This window comes from Pristiophorus japonicus, chromosome 21, assembly GCF_044704955.1.
Source record: "Pristiophorus japonicus isolate sPriJap1 chromosome 21, sPriJap1.hap1, whole genome shotgun sequence".
Taxonomy (NCBI): Eukaryota; Metazoa; Chordata; class Chondrichthyes; family Pristiophoridae; genus Pristiophorus; species Pristiophorus japonicus.
In genome coordinates, this window is record NC_091997.1 from 8,378,729 (window position 1) to 8,398,481 (window position 19,753).

The 19,753-nt window shown below is 42.8% G+C and overlaps 1 protein-coding gene across 6 annotated transcripts; it reads right to left on the reverse strand.

The window, feature by feature from the left end:
* Nucleotides 1–3,133: 3,133 nt before the first annotated feature.
* Nucleotides 3,134–11,899, reverse strand: LOC139233804 (glucose-6-phosphatase catalytic subunit 1-like). 6 transcript variants are annotated; one of them, XM_070864350.1, is made up of 7 exons: nucleotides 11,667–11,896; nucleotides 9,047–9,156; nucleotides 8,856–8,926; nucleotides 7,881–7,905; nucleotides 7,441–7,453; nucleotides 5,475–5,590; nucleotides 3,134–3,925 (listed from the first exon to the last, which is right to left on the reverse strand). In XM_070864350.1, the coding sequence occupies exons 1-7, from the start codon at nucleotides 11,894–11,896 to the stop codon at nucleotides 3,414–3,416; spliced, it is 1,077 nt and encodes a 358-aa protein (XP_070720451.1). In that variant the 3' UTR covers nucleotides 3,134–3,413. The 6 variants fall into 6 exon arrangements, with proteins under 6 accessions (XP_070720451.1, XP_070720449.1, XP_070720447.1 ...); XM_070864348.1 differs by lacking the exons at nucleotides 7,441–7,453; nucleotides 7,881–7,905 and adding an exon at nucleotides 7,743–7,769 and having other exon boundaries at nucleotides 5,475–5,607; nucleotides 8,862–8,926; XM_070864346.1 differs by lacking the exons at nucleotides 7,441–7,453; nucleotides 7,881–7,905 and adding an exon at nucleotides 7,194–7,209 and having other exon boundaries at nucleotides 8,834–8,926.
* Nucleotides 11,900–19,753: the final 7,854 nt, after the last annotated feature.

Sequence of the window (19,753 nt, forward strand, 5' to 3'; positions counted from 1 at the left end):
ACTGTAAATCACACTGTAAAGTCACTGTCCACCTCAGAAATACAGAGGTGCTGCTTTAGCTGACTGTTCCCGATTTTAAAATGGCGGCTCCGAGCACTACTGCCCATTCCCGCCCACTTAGCATTGCGTAAAACCGCCTTTTCCAGGACGGTATACAGCTCCGGTAGTATGTCAGCGGTATGCCATGAAAATCGGACTTTTTGGGTGGTATGCGGGCGGTTCTGCATGGAGGACGGTGTGCATACTGCTCGGCGGTATATCAATGATGAATATGTAGATGTTTTTTCATCAAAATTGCATTTTTGGGCGGTAAGCGGGCGTTACGCAGGTGGTAGGGGACGGTATGTCCATGAATTTTGGGCCCTAAATGGAGCCGTACCATGTACTTGTATAACGTAAGTATTGTATTTCTAGTTTTACACTGAACTGTCCTGGTACACACCTTAACATCCTATTCGCCATCCCTATGGCCATGTAACATTGTTTGTCAACTTTTTAATATTCCACCAACCACTCTTAGATTCCTTTTCTGTTCTGTCCACTTCGGTGGATAATCCTGTAAGGTATACACATGTCTGGAATTACTGTGGGCCAAATACACCATACTGTATTTATTCACAGTGAAGGACATCTGCCACACATTGCCTTGATGTAACTGGAGCAGCCTGCAGTCTATTAACTTCATCTACATTCCTACCTCCCAAAAATATATTTGTTTAATCAGCAAGCATAAGAATTATTCCCTCGATGCCTTCATCCAACACATTGATAAAGTTGGTGAAGATGAATGGTCCCAAGACAGATCCCTGCAGGACCTCACTAATGGCCAAACCCAATACAAAGCTACTCCCCTTGATTGCCTGCCCTCAGCCTATGAGATTAGCCAATTTGCTATCCAGTGTAAAATCTGCTTACCAATCCAAAACCTTACTTAACAGTCTTCTGTGCATCAGTTTGTTGAAGGCTTTTTGAAAATTTCTTGACATAAAATTTACTGGGCCAGCATTGTCAGCTCTTGAAACAGTAAGATAGTACCTCCCATTTCAAAAGCCATGTTGGAATCCCCTAAAACCTGCTGCGTTCTCCAAGTGGTTGTACAGTGTTCTAATACGGACTTCCAACAAGTTACGTATCATCAAACTAACCGGCCTATAATTCCCAAGTTCTGATTTACTTCTCTCCTTAAATATTGGCATCGCATAGGCCTCTCTCCAGTCCATGGGAATAACCCCAGGCATCAATGAGCTATTAAGTATATCAGTCAGTGGCTCGTAGCACAGCCCTCATTTCTTTTGGTACTCTAAGGGTGAGCCCGAGCTGCATAACAGCCTTAATCCCAGCCAGCTCTATTTCTGCACTGATGCCCAGGGATTGAATTTTACTCACACCTCTATCTGTCACCATCAAAAATGTAGCATCAGCTTCAGTCATGTAAACAGATGCAAAGCGCTTTTTTAATACCTCAGCCAAGTCTTGACTCTCCACCACAACCTGCCCTACAGAATCCTTCAAAGGTCATATCCAGTCATTGATTATTCTCTAACTCCTGACACAACTGAAAAATAGCTTACTCTCACTACTACACCTGTCTACAATTCTCTTTCACACTGTTCCAATTCCATCTTTCTCTTTCAAAGTAATGTTGGCATTGCTGTGATTATAGGTTAACAGTACTAAGCATAATCTAGTCTTTATTGCAGACCTTTAAGGCCAGAACCTGGAGGAAACAAGCGCCATGAGGAGCAATTGAGATGACTAGGCCTATATTTCCTAGAATTTAGAAGAATGAGAGGTGATCTCATTGAAATATGAAATTCTTACAGGGCTTGACAGGGTAGATGCTGGAAGGATGTTTCCCCTGGATGGGGAGTCTAGAACCAGGGGTCACAGTCACAATAAGGGGTCGGCCATTTAGGACTGAGGTGAGGAGAATTTTCTTCACTCAAAGGGCTGTGAATCTTTGTGCTTGTCTGAACATCTCTGTGCTCCTGGGTAAGAGGCTGAGTAGAAACAGGGATGGGGGCTAAGGTACATAAGATCATAACACAGGGAAGCATGGTGCAGAGAATACACAGAGAGCGTGTGAAAATTTAGTGGAGCAGTTAATCCTAATCTTTCCTTTGTGGGTCTCCCAGCAACTTACTACAGAGTCGGATTAACAAAGGCTAAGGAACCGATCTCCAGCCTGTACTCTCAGCTGGGGCTGTACGCGGTGCCAGGAAATTAAGGAAGTGAAAGAAATTAATAAAATAAAAATACCACAAAAAATAAAAATACACGAAAAACAAAACAGCATCATTGCTTTCAAAATATTTATTATAATAAAATCTTAAAAACAAAACAATTACTCAAAAAGAATAAAATGGCGGCAAATTGTTAATCTAGCTAATTGGTCTTCGAAAGCACTTAACAGTTGTTATCTCTATGATAAAAACCACCTATATAAAATAAATAACCATCCATCCAAAGTCAGAAAAAAACACTATGTCCCATTGAGAGGCATTGCGTTTGAGATATGTACATTTTCAAATCCTTTTATTACAGTGCAAGTTTTAAAGGGTTGCATCCCTGTAGAATGTACGCCCTTTACCAGAATTACACGGCAGTGAGCAAAGTGTTCCCCTTATCCAATTACTTATGTTAAACAAGGTAAGTAGAAAATGAACTGGTATACAAGCAATGTATTCTTTTTTGTCCCTCCCTGACTCATACTCCACAGGGACCAATATGCCTCCAGTACCTTACCCCAACTGGCCCTTCTTTCATGTGGTTTGAATGTCGGCAGTATATTCCACCAAGGGATGAATCACAGCTTAGAACAATCCTTTCCTCACCCACACATGCATACTTTCCATGCAGGCTACCAGTCAGGAGCTGGAACCCTGGCTCCTGCCCCAGGTAAAGCCAACTGACTGACGATAGAATAGGGGATTGCACATGAAAGCTGTCTGTCTGGTTATCAGGGGAGCTCCAAGTATTTCCTTTAAACAAATAGCTTTTTGACAAGGAGCCCTTTGAAAGCAAACATCAGAGTACAAAAACCTTTACGCTCTCACTTTAGCACACAGCAATATGCAGGGTGACGGATATCTAGAGGTTTGACTTGGATAAATGCAACTTAATACAAGCACTGGATTACAAAAAAATACAAACGGGACTGCAATTAAAATGCAACTGCTGATCTATTCATTCTCAGGAAACCTCCGGTGCATGTCATTTATCTGGATCATCTGGGTAAGTCACACGTCTAACAAGACCATCCTGTGCAGTAGGACTTGCTAGCCTTGTGGCTTTGTTGTGTTCGTTGAATTCAGATTCTGTCCCAAATTACAACTAACCAAAGTCAAACTGATTTGATTCTGAGGGTGACTTCGTATATGCCCTTAACGTACAAATATTTCCATTCCAGACATCTACAGAATTTTCTTCTCTTGTTGGTTCATAACTTGCGATGCTGAGAATGGGATGATCGCCACGGCGGCCAGAGGCACTGCGGCACTTTTACAGAAGGACAGTAAATAAAACAGGAATTCCCGCTGTGTCGGGGGCTTGACCGTGTCAAACAGGTGCAGGACGATCAATGACGCTACAATGCAACCCAGTCTGAAGCTGAGCTGCCGGCCCCTCTTTCCTTTGCAGCTTTCGGCATAAATGGGGGAGTTGAGAGCTAATCCCAATCCAAACAAGGCTCCCATGTTCCTGACCAAACTAGCGAAGGGAGTGCTGTCGATATGGATCCACTCTGCTCGGGCACACCACCTCTGGGCTTTCTCCAGCGACCACAGCAGATCCACTCCCAGCACCTTCAGCAGCAGGTAAAAGCCCAGAGCGAAGGAAAACAGGAAGAGAGTGATCTTCAGATACTGCCTGAGGGTTGCGTTGTAGATTGCCTTAATCCGACCAAACAGTTCAGCCACAACCATTCCTGAGCACAAAATAGCACCAAAGTTAGCACTGAGAATGTAAAGACCAAGAAACAGTTGCGAAGTTTTGATATTAACTCCTCTAGTTATTGACATCATTCATGATGAGAAATGTATACATTTGATGGGTTGTGCTGAAAGCACTTGCTCTCAAATTAGCCAATGTCCTCTATCTTTTCTTTTATTCATTCACGGGCTGTGGGCACCAGTGGCAAGCCAGCATTTATTGCCCATCCCTAGTTGCCCTCGAGAAGGTGGTCCTAAGTCGCCACCTTCCTGAATACAACTGAGGGCAGTCAAGAGTCAACCACATTGCTGTGGGTCTGGAGTCACATATAGGTCAGATTGGGTAAGGGCGGCAGATTTCCTTCCCTAAAGGACATTAGTGAACCAGATGGGATTTTACGACAATCCAGCAGTTTCACGGCCACCATTACTGATACTAGTCTTTTATTTAATTAACGAAATTTAAGTCCTCCCACTCATGTTTCTGGATCACAAGTGCAGGCCTCTGGATTAGTGGTCCAGTAACATAACCACTATGCTACCGCACTCCAGTAAAAATTGCATTGAGGTTGGTCAGAAACATCACACAGCTCTCTGCGTACAGTGAATTACTCTGAAGTGCACTGACTGTTCTAATGTAGGCAGATACTTTGCACACAAGATCACACAAGCAACAATGAAATGAATGACCAATCTATCTATTTTTTGATGCTATTGACTGGAACGATCTAACAAAACAAAGACTACAGAAAAGTTCTATCTGTTTGGAAAAGGGTTAAAGGTTAATTGGATCAGTGTAGTTAGAGATCATTGAACAAGCAGCGAGGCTGCTCTGCTGTGGCCCAGTATCAGGGGACAAAAGCAATCTGTTAGAATGAAGCAGATGCAAGAATAGACTAATATTCTGGGATATATGTTTGGGTTTGTTACTTTCAGGAGTCAGGGAAAACTTTTGCAGAACATTCCATCAGGCGATTAAAGAATTATAGGAACATAAAATGTAATCAGCACAGATAATACTTTAATACCCCTCACAAAATATCATGTAAAAGCTGTCTCTTGAATTATTGTCATCTCAATTCTACACCGCCATCGGTCAATCAACAAAAAGCTTCTGAACAATGCAGGTTTGCTAACTGCACTTCAAAAAGTAATTCATTGGCCATGAAGCATTGTGGACATCTTGAGAATAAGATAGCGCATTGCATTTTCTTTCTTAATTGTAAAGGGAGACGTAATTCCAACGACAAAGTTATTGCTGTGACAGCTCAAATAATTTTTCAAAATACTTATGTGTTAAATCCCTGTAGTCAAGGAGACAATAGTTAAACAATAGTTGTGCTTTTTATATGTAAGCTTAGAAATTTCGATCTCAGATGTTCCTATATGTGTACAACATTCATCGCTGTGCTAGTGTAACAGGGGTGTGGACCAGTTTTAAATAAACAGAGCGGAATTTTGTATAAGAACAGCACAAATAGGATTCTCGACCAATATTGTGGTCTTTCAGTGATGCAGGAAGGATTTCCGAGTGTTTCCACTGACCTGAAATGACCCCCAGGAAGACTTGATGTGGGAAGTGAGTGGCCACAAACACTCTGGACACACAGACACAGACCTGAATCACCCAGAAGACGCCCCATAGGAAAGCACGCAGACACCTGAAATAGCGAGGGCACTGATTACAGCAGATGACAACATCACATGATAATTCAGCTTTAACTATATATGCTTGTAAAGTGTCTAAACAGCATATACTACTAACATAACAAGTTGTTCTTGTATAATAACAATCATTAACCAATACTCCGTTTTACTGTCTGATTATGTTATTAAATGCTCCCATTGTTTATAAGGTGTACATTATTGTACAGGCACGGGGGAAATTGGACAGACAGTTTTGTCAATTTAACAACCTTAATTTTCAAAGAAATCAGTAACTATAACCATACACTTTCCTTTTTACCTTAGAAATTATCTACAGGCTGACTATTCTCTCTGCAGCTGGAGCTGGGCTTATACTCACTTTCCAGTGCTTGCAATGTTTACCTACACTCTCCTGCCAGTATTTAATGGGCTCAGAGCTTGATGGGCCTCAGCTTGTAGCTTGTGTTTACAGCCTGCGCCAACTCGGAAGCTGATACATCAATGTAACGTTGTAATGTTGGAGGTGCTATCTCTCAGGTAAGATTTGAAACGGGGCCCTCATCTGCCTGATCTGTTTGTTCAGGTGGATGTAAAATATCTTGTGGCACGATTCTCAAAGGAGAGTAGAGAATTCTCCCGGTGTCTTTGTAATGCATGCACCTGTGAATAGGCTCACAGGTTTGTAGAGCTGTTGACTGCTCCTCAAATTCTGGCTGCACTTCAGTCCCACACTCCTGATCTTTGGGCACCCTGTGCGGAGGGGAGCGGGCAGGTCGAAAGGCCTCCTCGTAGGACTGCTCCTGGGCCTGGCCAAGGGGGCCATCAGCCGGTCCAGGCAGCGGGCAGTCGAGGGGGTTGTTCAGCCCGACTGCCTGCCTCTCTTCCGCGCCTACATCCGGGCCAGGGTGTCCCTGGAGATGGAGCACGCGGTGTCCACCGGTACGCTCGCGGCCTTCCGCGAGAGGTGGCGCCGGAGGGACTGGAGTGCATTGTCACCCCCGGTAACCAAATTTTAATTTGATTTAAGTTGACTGTCTAAAGTTTAATTTGTTTAAGTTTGTTGGTTTTAGTGCCCCCCCTTTAATCATGGGGCACTTGTATTAATGTTCAACAATAAAATAGTTGTAGAGCTGTTGCCGAGAGGTGAGCGCCGGAGGGACTGGGGTACATCATCACCCCCGGCAACCAAATTTTAATTTGAACCACGTAATGTCTAAAGTTTAATTTGTTTAAGTTTGTCGGTTTTAGTGCCCCCCCCCTTTAATCTGGGGGCACTTGATTGAATTATTTATTGTGTTACAGGTGCAACTACAATAGTTGTTGAGTTGGGAGTGGTTAGTCAGTCACGTGATGTTCACAAGACTCAATAAAACCCCAGCCAGTTGGGTTCAGAAGATCCACAATGAGGCAGGTGGTTGTGAGCCTGGTGGATGAACTGGTAATGTGTAGTGTGATTGTTAAACCTTTGCTAATAAAGCAACTAGTTCTTAATAGCAATGTGTTGCTGTGAATTCTTAAGCAAAGAAACCATGAAGCAAATATATTACAGTCTTGATCAACATTCCTCCCTCAACCAATATCACTAAAACAGATTAACTGATCATTCATCACATTTGCTGTTTGTGGAAGCTTGCTCTACCCAAATTGGCTGCCATATTGGTCTACAAAATAACAGTAACTGCACTTCAATAGTAATTCATTAACTATGAATTGCTACCAACAGGGTGGCCAGGAAGGGTAATTGAGACCAGGATACTCGACTAATTTAGCAAACAGCCAGATGATTTTAATTTCTCATATTTTACAGTAACAACTAAATCAAACACTGACTGAGAGTTTATTTAAAAAGCAATAGGGTGAAAACAAATTATTATTCACTCCTTGTGAAATACTTTTCTAATGTTTGGGCAGTTTATTGCAACAAAACTTTAATTATAATTTACAACATTTTCTAAACCCGTTTATGTGATTCATAAAATATAAAGCATTATATCTATTTACTGTTTTCTCTGTCATTGGAAAATACAAGCCCCTGTCTCCAAAAAACAATGCTACTTGCTTTTGATTTTGTGTTTAGATTATTCTATAATTTTTAAAACTTTACGTAGGACTGTACAGAACCACTACAGTTCATCTGGCCAGTTCCAAATTTTGAAAATACCTTACACTTTCTTTTTTTTTTAAATGTATTTTCTTTCATTTCCTTCTCATAAATGAATTGCTTTGCCTGCCAAATGTCTCACTGGTCACATCTGGGATTTACTGACACTATAAATTCACCAACCTCCACATAAAGTAGTTAACTGTTCACCTTCCCCCTTCTGAGCATCTCTTTGTTGTCACATTTGTGAGTCAAACATATTATTAGGGTTCAATTTATCTCTATCCCCTAATATCTTCGATATCTCAGTCAGATCTGTCCTGAGCTTTCCTTCCTTCAGCCTCCAGTTTTCTGTAGGCTCTCTTCATAGCTCGGGGGCCCAACCTCAGGTATCAATTTAGTTGGTCTTAAATTCATCCGTGTTAACAGATGCAGGGGGAGAAATTCGGTCGCGCCTTGAAAAAGTTGCCGCCCTCCGCCCAGAAATTCGTCAGAATCGGTGGAAGAGTTGACAGGGGTGCTCAATCAGCCGTTGCACACTACAGCTGGGGGCGGGGGCCCTAATGAAAGTTTGGTCGGTAAATTTTGGGGACCCATTGTGCAAGCGCGGAACTCTGAGTCACATCCTGGGAAAAGCCGAGTCTTAAAGGCACGGCACGGTAATACAGCCATTAAAGCTTTCAAATCACTTGTTTTCAACCTGTACTGTTTTGTCTGTCTGGTGTTGCAAACTCGGAAGCTCACGCACCGTGCTGTGTGTAAACGTTGCACTGACTGTGACCTTGGAGGGAAGCGCTTCCTCATCCCTTTAAGTAGCCACCAGTTAACGACTCTGCAAGCCCGCACCGACTGTTTTTCCAGACGTTGTTCTTGTCGGTCGCTAAATGAGGCTGCTGCACCGGATTTACCGACTGGGCGCAAGTGTGGGCCTTGCACCAGGAATATGTCAGCATCACACTGATCATCAGCAGCCAGGTGCTCCTGGTTTGCACCCCCGGTGAGCCTCTAATGAATTTTCGGTCGAGTCTTTAGACGCTGCGCTTCTGGTCAGTAGCCTTTTACACTCCCATTAACGCCCCCTCTGGCCGCTAACTGAGGCGTCAGGCAACCGAACCTCCAGCCCTCAGTGTTTCAGATACTTACCAGTTTTGGACACAATGCTGTTTATTCTGAAATGCGCTGGCCAGAAATGCTGTCACCATCACATACCAAACCCCAGCTGATCCCATGGCGTGGCCCGAGGGGCTTCCTGAAACGGACAAAGTTTGGGGTCAACTTTACATCATCAGGAACGCTGAAGAAAACCTAATCTTTGGTTTATTAAGATCTACAGTTTCCATTATTTGGAAGCGTGCTGGTCTCTCAGTACCTGGCCCTGTTTCACAGGTGATGGGGTATTGCTCCAACACAGGAACAGATGAGTTGCCGTAGTAGGAGGTTTCATGAACCCACCAGTAAGGTCTCTGGCCAAATAATATCCTACAAAGGTGAAGGAAAAGCATATTGGAAGAAAGCAGATTTAAGAAAATATATATTTGGATTTCAAACAACTTCTGGGTTTCACTCAAAATCTTTGTTAACCAAATACAAAACATGTTAGAACATAATAACGCAGGACATTTGCTAAACATTTACACTGGAGCATCTAGAAAATGCTGATAAGAATTGTTTTTTGAAAGTGCACTGAACAACAAGCTGACCTCAGCAGTTGAAACTATTGTAAAACTTAGGGACCAAGCGCCTTGTGTTTACTAAGTGCTGATTATCGCGAGCTTATCTCGGAATGTTGCCTTGGTCTCATTAATTACTGATTCCTGTTTTTCATCTTGTAAAATATCTTTTAACAAAACGCATCTACATCTTTCACTAAATTTCATACGATTCCAAAAGTTTGCAATTAAATGAACATAAACGCGGTATCAAAAACCTGAGGGTTCATTTGCACTACGAACGCGACAACAGTGTAACGCAGTTTCACTTCACACCAATTATATAGCGGTAATTCAGCCTGCGTCCAGAGTCAGGCCCTGATCTGACACTGGATCAAAGGGGGGTTCTGACTCCACTTAGCTCCCGAGTCATGTTGGGCCTTAAATCAGAATAAATTTGTATTGGTAAAAATTGGTAAATATATAACGTAACTGCATCCTAAATTAATGCCACCCTGTGTATCTCCTTCAATTATAAGTAGAGTTCTAGGATGGTGAAAGTGAAACAACTCATACAGGATAGTCCGGAAAGCATCAGTTCTGGTCAATTTTCTCAACTATCACTTTTCTTTTAACCCTCCAATTTTCTTCCCTCCTGTCATAGAATCATAGAAATTTACAGCACGGAAGGAGGCCAACTGACCTATTGTGTCCACGCTGGCCGACAAAGAGCTATTCCATCTAATCCCACTTTCCAGCTTTTAGTCCATAGCCCTGTAGGTTATGGCACTTCAAGTGCTTTTTAAATGTGGTGAGGGTTTCTGCCTCTACCACCCTTTCAGGCAGTGAGTTCCAGACCCCCAGCACCCTCTGGGTGAAACAATTTCCCCTCAAATCCCCTCTAAACCTCATATCAATTACTTAAATCTATGCCCCCTGGTTGTTGACTCCTCTGCTGAGGGAGATAGGTCCATCCTATCCATTCTATCTAGGCCCCTCATAATTTTACACACCTCAATAAGGTCTCCCCTCAGCCTCCTCTGCTCCAAAGAAAACAAACCCAGCCTATTCAATCTATCCTCAGAGCTCCAGTCCAGGCAACACCCTTGTAAATCTCCTCTGTACCCTCTCTAGTGCAATAATATCTTTCCTGTAATGTGGTGACCAGAACTGCATGCAGTACTCTAGCTGTGGTCTAACTAGTGTTTTATATAGTTCAAGTACAACCTCCCTGCTCTTGTATTCTATGCCTCGGCTAATAAAGGCAAATAATCCATATGCCTTCTTAACCACTGAAGAAGGCTTCCTCTGGCCCCTCACCTAAGTGTTTCTTTTTCATGTGAGAATGAGCGGCAGTATTGAACCAGGAGACATCAAAGCCTTTTCTTCTCTTATCCAGTATCCACACACATAATCACTTTGGATGCGTGCCATGCTAACGAGAACAGGACTCAATCCATCCTCCCATTATTTTCTAATTTGAAAGTGTGTTAAAATAAGAGACGGTGATTGATCAAAGGGCACAAGATCTTCATTATCTTTTTAAAACTATTTTATATTTCATGGTTCACAATCCCATTGTATATTGACAACGTATGAATAAAGTGCAGCCTCCATGTTTGGAAAAGTTCTCCTTTAATCGAGACAGTGGACACGAGCACAACGGAAAGGTCAGCAGGGATAATATTCTTTCAATTGTGGACAGGAATACAAAGTCCAAACTGATTCAACAAAAGTTAATGGGCAAGCGCACTGATTGGTGTGGTACGAAGATAGGAATGTCTCGGGTGGTATCCTTGATCTGGATTATATTGGCTGGTCACCATCGAGGCAATTGGCCTCAGTGCCCCTGAGCTAAGTAAGGGAAGGACCAACCAGAGTAGGTCTTAGCAAGTACTCGAGTATAACCATCGGATGAGAGCAGGATTGGGTAGTGCTGCGTCCCCTGGTTGAATTGCCCTTCTGCGCAGAAGCAGCCCAGAGAAAGTCAGCACTTTCAAGAGAAAAGAGGAGGAATCGGCAGGAACGTATAAAAATAGGCTGCGAAACCCTCTGATGACAGTGGAGACCTGCAGCCCAGGGGCTCAGCTGGTTAAGCCAGTGAGTAACCAAGCCATACAGGCCAGAGAGGTTCCAACATTCATTGAGGCTCAAAACCGCCACAGCCAATTCCACAAAAAATGAAAATGTGATCGTAAACAAACCTTTTACAAAGATCAATTTGTTCCTGGCTCATAAATACAAGCAGAGCCATTCCTCTTTTGAGCAGGTCTGGTTCTCAGAAACATTTACCCTATTCCTGAGCTTTTGCAGGTAATAGAATATATCTACGGAACTTACCATTTAAAGATGAGGTTGAGCCAGTCTCCAACCACGGCCACCCAGATGAGTTTGACACCCACCGCCTCACACAGGTGGAACCAGATGGGAAAGAAAACAAAGAAAGTGTTTCTCAGGTCCGCAGCGAAAGAGATAAAAGTGAACCAGCTCTGGGAGTCCTTGTAGTTCAGCTGTAGATACTGCACCAGTTCTACCCCGGAGCTGTGGAGCAGGTCCATCCCAGCATCCATTCTCTGCACCTTTGGGAACTTCAATTAGCGGAGCCTCTCTCGCAGTCTGCCCCTTTTCAGGATTGACTCTTGCCTGCTGTGCTGTGTGGATCCGTTATATACAGCAGTCGCCAGCAGTGTAATGCGTAAACTGTGATCTTTGGACTCAAAAGCTCGACTCACAGAGTCAACGAACAAAGCAAGATCATGTCAAGCTGACGCAAACATGTTTGGATACTGTATTGCTTGAAAAACACCCAAGTCATTGAATTTATTGATTGAGCTAACAAACAACTAGAGAGAAAGGACTTAAGTGTTTTTAACATTATTGCACATAATTCAATTTTAGATGTGGTAACAGAGGTATAAGACTGAGCAATTTTTTAAAAAGTAAATTAATTCTAATGTTTAATATATGCATTTATTTTCAAACTGAAGAAAGCAAACCTTAACCCTGTAACAGCTGGGGTTTCCACTAAAAGCACAGAAGCATATTAAATTACTGTGTAAACATGTAGGTCATTAATGCACCATCCTGTAAAGGTCACATTGAGAATATCCTGTCTCATTGTGAAAACCAGTGGACAGATTTTTTTATGTAAAAAAAATATTTTTGCAAATATCATTTTATTTTAATAGCCGGACTGGTAATTGTTAAATATTTAGCAGGTTTCCTGCCTCACTTTGTAATTGGTGTGTAATGTTTGATTCCTCGAAATAAAATATAGAAAAAGTCTTGTAGCTTTTTCAAAGAGGTTGATAAAGTCTCTTCAACAACACTATACCTTAATAATGCACCGAGAATTTTTTGTAAACTTTGGCACAGGTGGGGAACTTTTACAGACTGTAATCTAGTGACAAGGCTTCCAACCTAACTAACCTATGGGCATTGAAAGCAATATGGTGTTTGTCGGACAGTGCCCAGAGTTTCTCAGTTTCCCGCTGCTAAGTTTCTGGCGGAACTGGTGCAGGTGAGGGTAAGATGAGTGTCCTAGATGTTCGCCACAATGTCCCCGCCCATTTTTCCGCCCTTCGGATATCCCGCCTGAAGTGACAGGTGACATTCAATGCTGCCATAGTTAAGCTATCGACCGTGAGGTCAGAAAGTTGGTTGGGGTCATTAATATATTTCTGGAAGGCCTATGTCCCACCACATTGAACATAAGAACATAAGAATTAGGAACAGGAGTAGGCCATCTAGCCCCTCGAGCCTGCTCCGCCGCTCAACAAGATCATGGCTGATCTGGCCGTGGACTCAGCTCCACTTACCCGCCCGCTCCCCGTAACCTTTAATTCCCTTATTGGTTAAAAATCTATCTATCTGTGATTTGAATACATTCAATGAGCTAGCCTCAACTGCTTCCCTGGGCAGAGAATTCCACAGATTCACAACCCTCTGGGAGAAGAAATTCCTTCTCAACTCGGTTTTAAATTGGCTCCCCCTTTTTTGAGGCTGTGCCCCCTAGTTCTAGTCTCCCCAACCAGTAGAAACAACCTCTCTGCCTCTATCTTGTCTATCCCTTTCATTATTTTAAATGTTTCTATAAGATCACCCCTCATTCTTCTGAACTCCAACGAGTAAAGACCCAGTCTACTCAATCTATCATCATGAGGTAACCCCCTCATTTCTGGAATCAGCCTAGTGAATCGTCTCTGTACTCCCTCCAAAGCTAGTATATCCTTCCTTAAGAAAGGTGACCAAAACTGCACACAGTACTCCAGGTGAGGCCTCACCAATACCCTGTCCAGTTGCAGCAGGACCTCCCTGCTTTTGTACTCCATCCCTCTCGCAATGAAGGCCAGCATTCCATTCGCCTTCCTGATTACCTGCTGCACCTGCAAACTAACTTTTTGGGATTCATGCACAAGGACCCCTAGGTCCCTCTGCCCCTCTGCACCGCAGCATGTTGTAATTTCTCCCCATTCAAATAATATTCCCTTTTACTGTTTTTTTTTTCCAAGGTGGATGACCTCACATTTTCCGACATTGTATTCCATCTGCCAAACCTTAGCCCATTCGCTTAACCTATATAAATCTCTTTGCAGCCTCTCTGTGTCCTCTACATAACCCGCTTTCCCACTAATCTTTGTGTCATCTGCAAATTTTGTTACACTACACTCTGTCCCCTCTTCCAGGTCATCTATGTATATTGTAAACAGTTGTGGTCCCAGCACTGATCCCTGTGGCACACCACTAACCACCGATTTCCAATCCGAAAAGGACCCATTTATCCCGACTCTCTGCTTTCTGTTAGCCAGCCAATTCTCTATCCATGCTAATACATTTCCTCTGACTCCGTGTACCTTTATCTTCTGCAGTAACCTTTTGTGTGGCACCTTATTGAATGCCTTTTGGAAATCTAAATACACCACATCCATCGGTACACCTCTATCCACCATGCTCGTTATATCCTCAAAGATTTCCAGTAAATTAGTTAAACATGATTTCCCCTTCATGAATCTATGTTGCGTCTGCTTGATTGCACTATTCCTATCTAGATGTCCCGCTATTTCTTCCTTAATGATAGCTTCAAGCATTTTCCCCACTACAGATGTTAAACTAACCGGCCTATAGTTACCTGCCTTTTGTCTGCCCCCTTTTTTAAACAGAGGCGTTACATTAGCTGTTTTCCAATCCACTGGTATCTCCCCAGAGTCCAGAGAATTTTGGTAGATTATAACGAATGCATCTGCTATAACTTCTGCCATCTCTTTTAATACCCTGGGATGCATTTCATCAGGACCAGGGGACTTATCTACCTTGAGATCCATTAGCCTATCCAGCACTACCCCCCTAGTGAAAGTGATTGTCTCAAGGTCCTCCCTTCCCACATTCCCGTGACCAGCAATTTTTGGCATGGTTTTTGTGTCTTCCGACCGAAGCAAAATAATTGTTTAAGGTCTCAGCCATTTCCACATTTCCCATTATTAAATCCCCCTTCTCATCTTCTAAGGGACCAACATTTACTTTAGTCACTCTTTTCCGTTTTATATATTGGTAAAAGCTTTTACTATCTGTTTTTATGTTTTGCGCAAGTTTACTTTCGTAATCTATCTTTCCTTTCTTTATTGCGCTGCAGTTCCTCAAAAGCGAAAAAAGACTTACATTTATATAGCGCCTTTCACGACCACCGAATGTCTCAAAGCGCTTTACAGCCAATGAAGTACTTTTTGGATTGTAGTCACGGTTGCAATGTAGGAAACGCGGCAGCCTATTTGTACACAGCAAGCTCCCACAAACGGCAATGTGATAATGACCAGATCATCTGTTTTAGTGATGTTGATTGAGCGATAAATATTGGCCAGGACACCGGGGATAACTCCCCTGCTCTTCTTCGAAATCATGCCATGGAATCTTTTACATCCACCTTAGAGGGCAGAAGGGGCCTCAGTTTAATGTTTCATCCGAAAGATAGCACCTCTGACAGTGCAGTGCTCCCCCGGTACTGCACTGGAGTGGATGGGGACATTGTGCAGCACGTTTAGGACTCAAGGGTGAAATATCTGGGCCACTGTGTCACAGAGCCGTAGGCACACATTTACAGCCTTGGCAGCCCACTTAGCATATTCCCAATCTCAGTAAATAACACTCAAGGGTAACATTCCTTTTTTCATGAAAAAAGCAAGAGTCCTTTTTTCCCCACTGATCCTGAACTACGAATGAAGCAAGGGAATACAAGGGCTTGAAATGTGCAACTAATGCAAAAAAGGGACTTTGTTCACAGTGATGAATAAGTATCAGATAATCATGATGTACCGACAATAGTAATCTTTTAACATTTCTCAAGCCATTTTACTGCTATAAATCTTCCAAACTTCATTAATCAGTGTGGATGCACAATTATTCTGCGAAATGGTCAGGGGATTTGTTCTGATTTCACCATGAGGCCCTGAATTTGGCACAAGGAGAGTTGGTTTATGCGATATTTGCACTCCAGCTGCATAACCAATTCCTCTTAAAATCCCCGTTCGCACAAATTCACTAATCATTGCTGGCAAGATCACGTTGCACAATTTCTGAGCTAAAGCAAAATGAAAGATGTTTTCTTATTAATAAATGTTCCACTCCTTTACACCCAGAGTTTACAGAAAGTCAAGCAGGAGGTTGCAAGGAAGTTGACTGTTTGCACTATGAGTTGCACAAAATGTGATTCTATTATTAATCAAATAACACGGCTTACAACTTCTTCTGCCTTTTAAATGCATTCTGTCAACTGATATAAATGTAAAGTTTGTAACTATCTAATGAATTACACAGCCACTTTTTATTTCCTCAGGGTACATCACTGTACATTTCCCACGATCAACCTTAAATATTTAAAATTACAGAGGGCGGGTAAAGCTTGGTCTCGGGTTTCCGCGGAGTTTGCGTTGGTTTTTCCAGAGCATTTTGCCCCAAATCGTCCAAACCAGCTGAAAAGATCGAGAAATTTAAGCGCAACGTTCATTGAGCATAAATCAAGTTTCCGTGATCCTTAACGCTGGTTTAAAAAACATTGCACTATAAACTGGCCCCGCCCACAGAACTGGCCACGCCCCCGATCGAAATAGCGAGGATGACGCGTTTCCATCATTTGCGGTCATTTGAGAAGGCTCTTCAAACTGAACTTGCTTTTTTTTAGGTGCACAGGCTCGTTTTAAAGGTTTTTCATGTCAAAAAGTATTTAACTTATGAAGAAACTGACTGGCGTACACCAATGAAACTAGTACATGGTTCAGTATAGTTTTTTAAAGAAATTTTCAGTGATTTAAAATCAGGTTTTATATTTTGTAATACACCCATTTTCAGCTGTTTTTATAAAACTGCACCAGGTTACCACTCTTGACTACATAAGTGAATCATTTTTAATGCAAGGATAAAAAAAATAAACAATTACATTCTATTTCACCCCGCAATTGTGCTGTTTCATGGAAGATTTTACATTTGTAAGTATGCAGGTGAGTTTGAGCGAAAACTTGAATCATAACGTCACTTTGGAAAACCAGCGCAACTTCAAGTACAATTTGCGTCCAGATTACTGATTGCACCCAAAGCGGAAAAGCTACCCCCTTATTTATTACCTGTTTTATTGCCAGTACCATTTTAATGCAAGGAGCGAAGAAAGTTCCTCCTTTCAATAATTTTACTGAATGATTGTGTGCATAGGAACAGTCACCATGGGAACACATGGAGCCAGAAACGATTAGGCCGGTCTAAAAGTCCAAAAAGGATCGTACATCACACCCTCAATCCCTCACGCACATATCCCTCAATCTCATCTTGTACTCATGTCAATTTTCCTTCTAAAATTATCAACAGGATGAGTTTTAGCACAAGGTCCTTTTCCAGCAGTTATTGAAAGGTGCTTCAGATAAGCACGCCAGATGGGAGCATGTAGACTTGAACACAAAGTAATACTCAAATTAATCGGCCTTCTACAAACGCTTTAAAAAAAACTTATAAGTTCATATTTTTAAATCTAAACAACTTTACCCAATATTTTTCCTTCCAATTCCTCTATTTCACCCGCAATAGAGTCCTTGGCTCATGTTGTACTAAATTAAAGGAGAATTACAGGTTTTCCCTGTGTAGCAACTATTGATAAATTGAAACATTGAGAGAAAAATATCATACAATTGTAGCCATATGACCTATGTGTGAAAAGACTGGAGTTAAAATTGCCATAACAGGGTTACCATCTTTAGAAGATTCTAGTCTAGTACTGAGATGGAGGTCTGGTCCAACAGTGGTAGTAGGTGCGGGATGGGAGTTATACCTCACTAACACACTGTTCTTGCACATTCACAATTTCCAGATATTATTCTCAAGTCAGAAGTTTGAAGGCAGTTTAAAGTGAGTACAGATCCCAAGATGTATTTCTTAACACTGGGCACTCCTCATTTGACATATGCCGGCATCATATTTTAGTGGTGCGTTATAGATCTTCTCATTCATAACAAAACCAATCCAATAATCCAGGGGTTATTGAATTAGTTTTATTTATGAGTACAATTGCAATTCTGTGGATTTTTATAAGCATATGCATTTCATAGGATATTTAGAGTTTAAAATGTCAAAACCCAAATAAAGTTAACGGTTTATCTTTAAGATGTATTTAAAATACTTGTTACTAAAAATGCACCATTACCCTCTCTCATCTTTTGATTTCACTCATTGCAACAAATTTGGATTGCTAGCTAAAAAAAAACAGAGCATGTTATAGTACAGACCATTTTAAAATACAAATCCTGGAAAATCCTTCAAAACTTTCAGGATAGGCAGTCCACGTGGCTTAACATAAATCTCGAGAAATCCCTTCCTAATCTGTTAAACATGACATGACAATCTAATGAAAGCTTCATATACAGTTCAATTATCTACCATAATCAAGGCTCCTCACACAATGGAAATTGTCTGATAATCGAAAGTTTCACAGCAAACGACCTGGCAGGAGACGACCCGGCCACACTGGCTGATAAGCGCAGAGCTATCTTGCTAACCAGTTGTGGGCCCACCGTCTATGTCCTCATCAGGGACTTGCTGGCACCAGCGAAGACAACGACCAAGACGTACAAGGAGCTTGTAACCCTGATCCATTAGCAACTCAAGCCCAAGGAGAGCATCCTCACAGCCAGACACCGGTTCTACACCCACCGACGGCCCGAAGGCCAGGAAATCGCGAAATATGCTGCAGACCTCAGGAGACTAGCGGCACCGTGCGAGTTCAGCAACCACCTCAATGAAGCGTTGGGGATCATTTTCATCATTGGAATGGCCATGAGGGCCTTCTTCACAAGCTGCTGTCGGTGGATACCACAGTCACACTGCAGAAGGCCATCTCTGTGAGCCAGGCATTCATGACCTCGACCTGCGGCTCTAGGCAGATGTCTCACCCTCAGGACTCAAACCCGGCACAGAGTGGCGCTTTTTAGAGGCTGGACTGTAGAGCGCGAACCCTCTCAGGGAAGAGAGAACAGGCCCCTGAGTCCCTTAACTCAGAGTCTGCCGAGGGGGGCTAATCGAGTAGCACCATGCTGACGTTGTGAAGGGAATCACAGGGCTCACCAGTGCCGTTTTAAAGACTATGTATGCAAAGGCTGAAGCACAAAGGGCCACCTCCAGCGAATGTGTAAGAGAAATATGACTCACTGTGTGGATGAAGAGTCTGCAGATGGCCATGAGTCCAGCGCGGATTATAAAACGATAGTCAGAGAGGCAGCTCTGCCTCACACTGAGGTATACAGCATGTTTACCTGCACCACCAAGTGTTCCCCGCTGAAGATGGAAGTCGACATAGATGGCATTCCAGTCTTCATGGAAGTGGACACAGGGGTGAGCCAGTCAGTAATGAATCAAGAAGCCTTTGCGAGGCTATGGGACAATCAAGCTGAACGACCCAAGTTGGTTTCGGTACAGGCAAAGCTGCGCACCTACACCGATAAAATTATCCCAATTGTTGGTAGTGCGAATGTAAAGGTACTCCATGATGGCGCAGTGCACAAGTTACCTCTGTGGATTGTTGCAGGTGATGGACCAATGCTGCTCAGCAGAAGGTGGATGAAGAAGATCCATTGGAAGTGGGAAGACTTCAACCCTCCAGCGATTGACGTCCTCCGCGTTCGGAGGCATAGCAAGCCCTCACTTGAGGGTGGACCCAGCACCAGAGAGCAGACCCGCACAGTACCCAAGGCACAGACCGCTCAGCACGACTACTTGGAGATGATCCAGCTGAGACAACCCGAACACACCTTCCAGGCTCCAGTGGCAGGACTCCGGAGGAAGAAAATCAGATCCAGAGGCGACTTCCCGGCTTCGGTGGCAGAACCCGGGGAGAAGAGGATCACCGCAGTGGACATCGTGGATGGAGGAACGATGGTGCCCAAACCACGAGGTGAGGC